At 37.5% G+C, this 12,016-nt stretch overlaps 1 protein-coding gene across 1 annotated transcript in view; it reads left to right on the top strand.

Moving 5' to 3' along the window:
* The window catches only part of PCDH15 (protocadherin related 15), a 567,896-nt gene that overhangs the window by 541,264 nt on the left and 14,616 nt on the right, over window positions 1–12,016 (top strand). Inside the window, exons 27-29 of the mRNA XM_046026577.1 lie at window positions 1,835–2,053; window positions 4,150–4,158; window positions 4,961–5,113. Coding sequence (XP_045882533.1) covers window positions 1,835–2,053; window positions 4,150–4,158; window positions 4,961–5,113 — 381 coding nt within the window. The remainder of the gene's footprint in view (window positions 1–1,834; window positions 2,054–4,149; window positions 4,159–4,960; window positions 5,114–12,016) is intronic.

The following is a 12,016-nucleotide window of genomic DNA, read 5'->3' as shown; positions in this document are numbered from 1 at the left end:
AGCATGATCAGTCAGAAAATTAAAAAATGTCAAAACGGATAAAATAGACTGTCAGGTGCTCTTTGTTATCATTGGGATAGTGAAATTTGAGGACATTTAAAAAATTTTCCCCCATTTCTTTGTGCTTTCTTCATTATCAACGTAAGTATGGTGGTTTATATTATGCAGTGTATTTCTAAAACCATAGTTTTCACTTTATATATGCTGTTTAAGTACAAGAATAAAAAAATATTTGTTAAAGAAGATGTGATGTGGGTATATCCAAATGTGAGCAGCCTCTGCATTGGGGCCTGTGAGTAATTTAGCTTTTTGGAAAGTTTTGTGCTTTCCAATTTTCTGTAGTCAGACCTTCGATTTTTATAGATGAACATCTAAAAATTCAAAACCAAAAATACCTAAGTCATGGTGTGGTTTTGTGGTATTAAGAACAGAAGTGTTAGGGCACCTGGGTGGCTCAGTGGGTTAAAGCCTCTGCCTTCGGCTCAGGTCATGATCCCAAGGTCCTGGGATCAAGCCCCACATCGGGCTCTCTGCTCCGTGGTGAGCCTGCTTCCCCTTTTCTCTCCCCCTCTCTCTCCGCCTGCCTCTCTGCCTACTTGTGACCTCTGTCAAATAAATAAATAAAATCTTAAAAAAAAAATAACAGAAGTGTTATATCAATACTGTAGGATTTATATAGGGATTGTGCAAATATTCCCAAGGAATTTTGAAAAATAGTACCTGCTAATTAAAGCAAAATATGTAACAAAATCATAATAAATTAAGTAACAATTTTCCTTGATTATCCGCTCCCCCCACCCCAATGTGATGCCCGTAATAAGAATTGTATTATTCAGAAGAAGATTTTGCAAAAATTGTTGGCTTATTTTGGCTAATTCCTGTCATCCTGACTGATTCGCTATCTGCATCATTTATAGAGTCTTCTCTTTCTAGGCAGGAACACTTTTTAATTTGTTCACCTCTTGCCCATAAAATGTCATTTTGGTTTGGGATTTGAGAGTGTCAGCATACAAGACAAATGGAGATTTTGGACCCTGACAGCTTGGGTTGGTGCCTCAGATTCATGGCCCTAACTGTGTAGCTTTTCCGACCGGCAATAAATTAGCATTATGACTGTTCTGTTCTACAGGGTGATTCTGAGGACCCAAGCAGACAAAATGCAGGATATAATTTTAAACTATGCCCTATGTAATTTAGAATATTCATTCACACGAATAACGTAATCATGTAAATAATTTCAATGGGGTGATATTAAGTTCAAGGGTGTCGATAATTATTTTTCTCAAGTCTGTGAGCATATTAAGTAAGGGTCATTGTTACTGTATCTGTGATACGTGTATACAGGTGGTAGTTGCTCTTCCTCATTGCTCTTTTTTTTTTTTTTAAAGATTTTATTTACTTATTTGACAGATCACAAGCAGGCAGAGAGGCAGGCAGAGAGAGAGAGAAGGAAGCAGGCTCCCTGCTGAGCAGAGAGTCCGATGTGGGGCTCAATCCCAGGACCCTGGGATCATGACCTAAGTTGAAGGCAGAGGCTTTAACCCACTGAGCCACCCAGGAGGCCCCCTCATTGCTCTTTTTATATATTTTTTTATTTATAAGACTGACTCAGCTTGTGATTCAATTAAAGAAAATAAAAGCTATCACAAATTTATTTAAATACTTAATACTTAATAAAAGTAGTAATGAGATATTACAAAATTATTTTCTATATTATTTTAAAATATTTTATAAAAATACTTTCAAAGGAAATACTAAAAGATATTGGAAAATTCCATTTAAAAGAGAACTTTCTGTTAACTTCATTGATTTTACCATTTATCTAACAATGCAGGTTTCTGGACGGCAAACTGCTTGATATCAACAAAGACTTCCAACCGCATTACGGGGAAGGGGGACGCATTTTGGAGATCCGGACCCCGGAGGCAGTGACCAGCATTAAAAAGCGAGGAGAAAGTCTGGGCTACACTGAAGGGGCCTTGCTGGCGCTCGCCTTCATCATCATTCTCTGCTGTATCCCTGCCATTCTGGTGGTTCTGGTCAGCTACAGACAGTGAGTATCCCTTGATTGAAACCTGCATCATCCCAAAGCCACCCCCGTGAACATGGCTTTGGAGTCCCAAAACAGGAATGGTGCAGACCTCTCAGGGACTGCTGTATGGCCTTCCTTGAAGGGAAAACAAAAGAAACTTCCAGCATTGCCCACAGCGAACTCAATGCACCCGTGCTCCTAAGATGCTCTCCTCCAGCAGGACTGTTAGATTAGGTCCTGGGGCTGTGTTCATGCTCTTTGGGGAACCGACCTCTGGGAGCGAAGGTATCAGGGATCCTAGGAGGTGTCATGTACAGATATCCCTGGCCCCGAGGAAGGTCTGAGATCTGACCACACCGTCATGACAGCACTGTATCCATGTCGTTAAATTTGCATCTCTGTAAATGCCCGCAGTGTTGGCAAAACCATTTAAAAATCGTAGTATGCCACGTGTCATTTTCCATGGGGGCTCTTCCTTCCTGGGGAGCCCTGCGAGAATTTGCGTTTTGACATATGACAGGATATTGTGGTGGTGCAGGCCTTACGGGCAAATACTTCCATTTAAAATCTTACTTAGGCCCTTCGAAGTAGTAAAGTAATAAGAACTAACGTAAGCATTTGTACTTGAGGTTGCCTAGTAAGCTCTTCGTTATTTGACACTGGTTGCGGGGAACCTTCGTGATAGAAGTCTAAGCACTTCAAATATATCCATGTGGATAACGACTGGTGAAAACAGTTGTGGGACAGGTTAAGAAGATGCTGTAAGAGTATCTTTCATCACAAAAACAATGTGAAGTTGCAAACACAGCATTTAGGCTGATACACTGGAGTCTGAAGTATCCTTAACAAATCAACTGATGCACTGGCTCTAAAGCCTTCATGAACCGACTTAACAGTGGACAAATAGTTTTAATTTTTTAAACCATCAAGCCAGAATTCATTTTCATGTTAATCTGGCTTACAGTTATTCTTACTTATTGCGCTGCTTCCCAAAGGAATACCACAGCAATAAACCAGGGAGGAGACCTCTTCTATTGGGCGCACACGATGCAGGGACCCAAACTGAAGCATCCCAGACGTTACACTCAGAGGCCTGAACTGTAATAAACCACTGAGATGCTTAGCGTTTCAACATTATGTAGATGGATTTAATTATTATTCCTTTTGTAGTTCAGTAATCAGGTCGACACCCGTGAATTCATTTTAGTTACTGCTTTTTGTAGATGGACAGAATTAAACAAAATGTTTTGCGCTGCTCGTGTTTCAAAGTAGCATTCTAATATTTACAAATCTAACTTCTGTACTTTTATGTTCTGCTTCTAAGTAAGACCAGAGGGATGGCTAGTCTTTTGTATTAACATTTGTTTCTGAAAGTCATCTGCACGTGGCAAAGTTAAGGGGCAAATATGGGGAAAAGTGCCATGGATTCGTGACCCAGGAGGGGCACCTTTGAATCCCAGCCCCCGCCTCAAAGGGAGACCCCGGGGGTAATCAGAGCCCGGTGCCTGAGTCCATTCCTGTAACACACCCAGGACGCCAAGAAGCCCATTACAAGAATCAGATCACCTGGGGCGCCTGGGTGGCTCAGTGGTTTAAGCCGCTGCCTTCGGCTCAGGTCATGATCCAGGGTCCTGGGATCGAGTCCCGCATTGGGCTCTCTGCTCGGCAGGGAACCTGCTTCCCTCTCACTCTCTCTGCCTGCCTCTCTGCCTACTTGTGATCTCTCTCTGTCAAATAAATAAATAAAATCTTTAAAAAAAAAAAAAAAAAGAATCAGATCACCTTTACTATTCCATTTCTCCCTCAGAGTTCGAACTCCTGTCTCCACGTATTCATCCAGTGCTGCTTGCTACATTTAGTTCATTTCTTTGTTTCCCTGTAATCAATGTGTTCACAGCATCTGTGACGTTGTCGGTAATGATGAAGTGCTCCCCCATTCTGACTTTCTGAATTGAAATACTTAGCTTCCCTGCTGTGTCATTAAGTCTGTGTCATTATGTGTTTAACCAGTAAATTATTCATCGTGTAGAATAAATCAGATGTTAAAATATTATGAATGCATCCCTTCTAATGTAGCTTTCTCTCTTTCTTTTCTTACTCACTGCCTTTCGAAACAGGTTTAAAGTGTAAGTATAATTAACATCTTACATATGATTTTCTATACTATGAAAAGAAAAGCCCCACATACCCCTGATAAAGCAGTCAGTCTGCCAGGACCATGTACATGTCTTCAACTTCCTTGTGCCTTTGTATGTACAGAATTGACCTGGTCTTTAACTTTGGGATCCAAGGGAGGAAAAGTGAAAAAGGCAGTTTGCTGTGATAGCTTCCACACTCTGAGATCTTGGTTTTGAGGAAGGAGCTAATAGTTGGTGTTCAGGACATTCAGAAAGGGCCAGAATGCTAGGTGTCCCAGGTACCCGAAGGAAACAAAAGCTAGCCCTCCCCATCCTTTAGGAGGGGGACCCTATGTAAACTACATGGCTTCTGTCAATGAATGTCAAAAATGTTTCAGATCATTTAAATAGAATTACTTTTTTTAAAAAATAGATGGACAATGAAAGATAAGGAAAAATTATGTATCTCCAACATTATGCATCTTCAGCATTGTCTCACTTGATGAGAGAGATTACTCAGTAACCACCAATTATTAATCACAGTTTTAAAGACAGTTTACCCCCATCTTTAATATTACTATTTCACTTAACTTGCCAATATTTCTACTGAATTCTACCTGTTATTCAAGGGTCAATATTTTAAAGAACTGAAGGAGGAGAGGGTACGAGAGAACGATACTCAATGAGGATGCTTCTGTAACTCTACCAGTTTATAAGTTGGAGTATTTGTGTTCCTGATGTTTTTAGTAGGTTTGTATGCCAACTGATAAGTATACGATTTCTAAAATGAGTTTTCCTTGCCTTACCCAAGCCGCCAAGCTGAGTGCACCAAGACTGCGCGAATCCAGTCGGCATTACCCGCGGCCAAGCCCGCTGCACCCACGCCCGCACCTGTGGCCGCACCCCCGCCGCCCCCGCCTCCCCCTGGGGCACACCTGTATGAAGAGCTTGGGGACAGCACCATGTAAGTAGGCTTTGCAGCCGCCCTTACAGACAGGTGGGTGTGATGGATGCTGGGGGGTGAGTATTTCATGTCAACCTGATGCAGAAATGCAGGTTCCTTGAATTATGACATTTTTCTTAACCAAACAAAAAAACTAAATTGTTAGGATGAGAACCTAAAAAAGGTTGAGCTGAAAAATAATAACCAAAACACAAGCAAACCAAAAAAGAACATAAAAAACTTGTAAGAGAAAATTTACAGATGTCTAGCTTGAATAGTCTATTTGTAAACCTTCACAATTAGGCATATATTTTTTTCTCCAGAATTAAAAATATGTTCTGAAATTTTCTCATAGAAAATAAGCAAAATATAAATAAATAAATAAATAAAATAACAATCATAAATCAAAAACAAATAAAAATCCAAAACATAAAATAAAAACAAATCATAATCCTGATTTGGTATCAAAAGCCAACTCCTGTTTGGAAGTTTAAAACTGATGCGATGGTTTAAATCACAGACTTTTTAAAGATGCAATCCTAGGATGTCATAACATAGAGTAATGAAAATCTGAAACCCAAATAAAGAATTAAATATCCAGCCACTTAAAGAATATACTTTTCATTATATTCTTCTCAAAAGAGACTGCTGTAATGCTTAATATTGCTCCCACAATATTCGGAACCTCTAAGCAATATTAAATCATCCACATTTGAAAACTCTTAGATTACTATGAAAAGACTTCACAGATGTTTTCCATAATGATGCTACCCTCATAACCTGATTCCTTTTGGACTTACTTAACTTGCCTATGTTTTAAAAATTCAAGAGTAACTATTTTGGGACATGAGATGCAGAACAACCAAGAAGATGATAAAATTCTGAATATGACTGAATTAAGTCCAAGACAGCTTTTATCAACTGGAATTTGGTGGAGTTGAGGGACTAAAACACATTCAACTGTGTTACATTTGTAGCATTCACTAGTAGGAATAAAGCAAGCCTCAAAAATTATGAAATTTACCTTTTAATGAGACAACTGGTTTTAAACACATGTATCAATATTATTACACAAGGTAATGTTAAGTTTTAAAAATGTTAAAACAGATTTTAATGTTGTGTATCTTAATGCTAAAATTGAATTTAATGTTTGACAGTTGAGTGCTTGGGATTCCATTTTTAAAATAATATGGTAAAGGATTCATGCTTTAAATATAGTTTTTAAAATTTTTAAATTGAGTTGAAAATTATGGTCTCTTTTTGAATTACTGGTGAATGTAGGAATTGAGCCAATATGATTTGATTCTCTTTATATTAACCACCTCTGTCCAGGAAAAAAAAATATTCAAAAACTAAAAAGACTAGTGTGTAAAGTTTTCTGTTATCTGAAGTTAGTGGCATATATTCATTTTTACTTAACAAAAGTAGATACACTGTAACATCATCTGGAATAAATATAGTTTGATGGTGGCCATTTTCAAATAGCAACACTTAAGGACTACTTCCATTTGAAAAATTGTGGTAGATTTAGAGAATTTTTCAATTACAATATGTATTTAATGAAGTATTTTGTGTTCTTCACATTTAAACATCTTTAACAAATGTTTAACCTATCTATTTAAAAACTTTATATAGGGATTCTAACCGTATGTTACTAGAAAATAGATTAGCTCCAAAAGAATTATTACCAAATTTAAACAAACAAAAAAAATCAAAGGTCATTTTGAAAAGAATCTTAATGATCTAATAACATTATACAGATTCAACAGTTGGTCTATAATAATCACCACAGTACTTGTATATTTACTTTCTTCCAAACAGTATGTTTATCTTCTTTAAAAATCAGTGTGGACTAATTTTTCAGTTAGGACATAGAAACAATTCTTAGATTCTCATTTAAAATATCTGTTTTGGGATTGAAATCAACCATATGTAATGAAGGTAAATTTTACCTGTGTATGGGAAACGGATAGCTAGCTATTTTATGGGATGAGACAACCAAAGAAATGCCATATGGTTTTATCTAAAATATTATTACATATCAGAGTAAAAACAAAATATCAAAACATGCATTTTCTTTTCTGGATATACATATCAAATGTTTACATCAAATTCCTGTTAGTATTTTCATAACCACCTCAAAGTAACTATAGTTCAAACTTTTCTTTCTTTCTTTTTTTTTTTTTTCTGTCGCATGTTTTCTCTTTCCCACCTGTGGATACATAGGCATAAGTAAGTAAATAATATCATTCTAATATGAGGTGTTAGGGAAAAAAGATACAAGAGAATAGATTAAGTTTTACTCTAAATATAGTGATTTTCATCATTTTACCACGGAGTCATTTGCTTTTAAAAAGAAATTTCTGTTTCTCATATCTCATTCACTTTTGGTATCTTGAAAACCTGTACCTCCCAAGAAGTATATCAAAATTCTTGTTCTTAATTTGTTAAAAGTATTTCAAGATGTCTCTTAATCCAAAGTGGTACAGTTCCATTATTAGGTAGTTCTTAGCAAGAACAAATCTATTTTTTTTTTTAAAGTATCAAATAATGTGTCAAGTCCATTTTTTTAAAAAATGACTTTGCAAGATCAGGAGAAGGATTTGACGTCTATTGAATCCAGATTGTCTGTTCTTTCCGAGTTATCTGGGTGGGCCTGATACCCCAAGTCCAGCTGTGAGGGTTCTTCCTTAGTAGTTTGTTTCTTTGTGAAAAGACAAAGTAACAGCCTCAGCTTTATATATAGCATTGTATTGTCTCGCCTGTTTTGCTTTTCAGTGTGGCCACTTAATTTTTATTCACAGTATTTCCTTTTATTTCATTCCTGCTGTGTGGGTAAATATTAAACATTGAGCTAGAGATCAAAGTCTGAGGAGAAGGCATTCCAAACCTGCCAGCCTTCCTGGGCGAAAGGTCCAGTGCTTTCAATAGTGATATGTGCTTATGTCCTTTCCCTTAGTTGACTTTATCACTCTCAGCCACTGTGACTCAGTGTCAGTGTATGAGCAAATCTTCCAGGGATATTGAAACTATGTGACTGGAACATAAGTGTTTTCATTAAAGTCAGTCTTGACCAAAATTGACACAGATCATATTCAAAATAAATAGCAATAGCCCCTCTTGTTATTTGTACTGTTTATGTCATTTTATAATGGATTCAGCTTAAAATTGAAATAGAAGGAAATAATCTCTGTTCAGGTTCTAGCGTAACTTCAATTTCTCAACTGTGATTTTGAGAGAAATTCTCCCACCTGTCCTTGAAGACTTTTAATTCTCTAATCTAGGCAATAGAGAATTCCTTTCTGTATTCTCTTGTAAGCTTTGTCTCAGACCGGAGAGTACTTTTAGCTCCAGGACAGAATGACTGAGAAGAGAGATAATGGTACCGATTGAGATACAGCTAAGGAACCTTTTCCCCAGACAGCCAGCTCTGAGCATTGTCCACCAAAGCAAAGGATATGAAACCATTAGCCAAAATGCTGGTTTGCAATTTGGAATCATGATTTCTACATAAGAAAACTGTTATGTGTGGTCATGGATACTTTGCTCTATCAAACACACTAGCCCCCCCCCCCCCAAAATCAGTCTACAGATTGATGCATTTTCTTAACAACAACAACAACAAAATGAAAATTTCTCATGCTACTCACAGCTCTCAAGCTTTTCTTGCCCTGCCTTTTTGAGTACAGGGACATGAAAGTAATGTCTGGCTTCGGTAGATTAGTGTTATTTGGCCTTCTATATTTTGAAGTCATAATGAGAACCATAAAGACATCTTTCTCATGAAAGCTGTGTCACGACCTGTTTCCTTACATTTCATTATCTTCTTTTCTTTCAAGTCTTTTCCTTCTCTACCATTTCCAACAAAGCAGGGGAAATAAGTCAGTCTCGGAAGACAGGAAAAGTCCCCAAACTGTGATGCCCTTTTCTTCCAGCACTACTGAGGCTCACAAGCAGACTCATGTAGATGGATCTCTTAAGAACAACCAGCCCAAGTCGGTAAGAAAATTCACGCTGATGTCTGACGAGGACGCCTCAAGTATCCACAGTACTCTTTATAAGGAAACTCTAGATCCAGGACCAGCAAATTCAGACTTTTTACTAAGAACAGATTTTATAGACTCATTTTTACCCAAAACACAAGCCAGGAGTAAGTCCCTGAGGGGCCCAAGAGAAATGTTTCAGAGGATGTGGAATCAGCCAGTCTGCTTCCCTCAGAGACCAGTGTGGGAACTTCCCAAGAGACCAGAAGCCATAGAGCTGGAGCAGTGGCAGAGCAACAGGCAGGAAGGTGGAAAGGAAACCACTAGAACTTTTCCAAAGAGAAAAGGTAGCAGCAGTCCCCGGCCTACTGTTGGAGATTCGAATGTACCTGAGAGAGGAGAAACAAGGCAAGGTGAATCACTGCTCACAAATGGAGCAGAGCCCTTGGAATCTCTGCCTTCAGACTCCTCCTGTTTCTCTCCTTCATCTCATTCTTCTTACTCCACTTTGCCAACTGTTTCAAGAACCATGGAACTCCTGTCAGAACCTGATGTCATCCTTTCTCCTGCTGACTGTTGCTTGGAACTTTCTCCTTCAGTGCCCTGCGCTTTAAATTCCCCAGGCTTCAGGAGAGAGATACCCACATGTACGTTGACAGTTGAAACCAGAAGAAACATTTTTGAAATCATTCCCAAACCACCAAATATCTCCCCTCCTCCCCCTCCTCCCCCACCTCTTGTCCTTAGTCCATTTGCTCTTTCCTGTCTTCCCCCTCCTCCTCCAATTCTTTCACTTTCTGCCCCTCCTTCTCCTTCCTCTTCTTCTCCTTCACCTCGTCTACCTTCACTCCCCTCCCTCCCTCCCCCATCCCCACCTCTTCCTTCTTCTCTGTCTCTTCCAACTTGGACTCCATCCACTAAGCGTGTCTGTGTCCCCATTGTTCAGCGCACTGTCAGTGTGACACCCCCCAAGGAATTGGAGTCCTCTGTCAGACAGCCGCCAGCATATGCAACAGCATGTCGTGCAAATTCCCAGAGAGAACCAAAGGGCATCCTCAAGCATATTAAAAACTTAGCCGACCTTGAAAAGTCGGTAGCTAACATGTACAGTCAAATTGAAAAAAACTTCCCACCAACACACAACTCAAGACTGGAAACTCGTTGCCATCCAGAAACAGAAAATGTGGAAGTGGCTGAATGCGACCAGGGGAATTTGCACAGTACTGTCGAGGGCACTGAGAACCCGCCTCACAGTCAATCTACTTCACTGTGATGTTGATTTTCCTATTTTAACTGGACAACTCTTTTGTTGACCGAAATCTTCAAGTAGAGGCAAATGTGAACATTAAAGAAGATTCCATTCTTTTACCCTAAACTCAGTGCAATGCTGTTTTTTCCTTCTTTTTTTTTACTTTTAAGATTATTAACCTCAACATTTCTAACTCATAGATTTACCTTAATTTTCTTAACTACGAAGTAGCATTATTTGTCTACATTTATTTAAAAAGTAAGTAATTTAATTTTTCAATGGGAATATATGGGCAAGAAAGTTATATCTCCAGCTTAAACCAATGGCCTGTTAACATGTTAATGCAGTAATGCCTATGTTTACTTTCTGATCATAGTTTTACTGAATGCTCCTGGAAAAAAAAAAAAAAAAGCAAACTGTTAAAATAATCCCCCCAAAATGATATCATAGGTTCTTTTCTTTCCTTGAAGGCTATGTATTTGGTAAGGTTAAACACTACCAAAGTAAAAATGTCATGTATCTAGAAATGCAGGATTTGACAGATATGGTATTCGGAAATAAATCCCAGGTGCTGTAAGATGTAGTCATCTGTTTTCTCACAATGACATTCTTTACTCTGGCTTGCTTTTATCTTACTAATATGCTTATACATTTGAAAAATCTTTTACTTTTTTAATGATGGTCTTATTCTGTTTATTTCTCATTATGCTTTCTCTTCCCTTCTTTACAATGAAAATAAATCTTGAGTTGTGGCTTTTGTAAGACATTTCACTGTTCCCACAGATGTTTAAAGTGGTCTTCAGTTTTGCTTGTCCACATGTTGATATCATCTCATAATTTTGTCAGAAGATTCTCCTTCAAGGAAAATATTTTTCTCCAGTTTAATAAAATCCTAATAAGTTTCATCAAAATAAGTTTCAATAAATGTCTATGAAGGTTTGCCTAGTATGATTTTAGTTATTTGATGAAAATTATAAATATTTTTATTAAGCTTATCAGTGATATAAAATGTTCATCAAAATTTTAGAACAGCATATTGGCTTCATTTCTATTTACCTTTCTTTAGATAAATCATCCAAATTTAGTTGCATGAGGAAAATAATTAACACTTTAAATAGAAATCAAGAAGGAATATATCTAGCAAACTGTCCTCAGTTTTATATAGGCCTTGACTCTTTATATTAGGGAAAGAGGATAAAAATGTAAACTTGAGAAAGGAATTTTATGTTGTAGTTGTTCTCAGAACTCAACTTGGTAAATTCTTAATGGCATCAGCTCAGCTAAGTGTTACCTTCCTATCTTTTTAATGAAAGCTACACTTGACCAGCAAGTAATTACACTGTTTTCCCATATAACATATGGAATAAATTGTATTTGTAATTCCCCACTTGTGAATACAGGTGTACTTATTTGATTTATTCTGCAATTCTATTATAGAAGATAAAAGTCTGCATAGGAAACAAAGCAAAGTTTCAAAATATAGGCAAAGGTCTTGCTTGATAATTTCTATTGGAAGTATATTAATATAGGCTCGGGAAGGGCCTTATAATGCATCATTTCAAAGGTTTTGTTCAGCTCTTACATTATGTGACATTTCTTCAAGAACTTGGTCTGTTATCCCTGTTTAATCGTATCAGAGTTAAAAAAAAAATCTATAGATCTAATTATTTTCATTAGCTCCTCTGATTCAGA

The sequence above is a fragment of the Meles meles genome, chromosome 13, assembly GCF_922984935.1.
Source record: "Meles meles chromosome 13, mMelMel3.1 paternal haplotype, whole genome shotgun sequence".
NCBI lineage: Eukaryota > Metazoa > Chordata > Mammalia > Carnivora > Mustelidae > Meles > Meles meles.
Note: the sequence above shows the minus strand (reverse complement) of the source record. Positions and strands in the feature narration are given on the sequence as shown.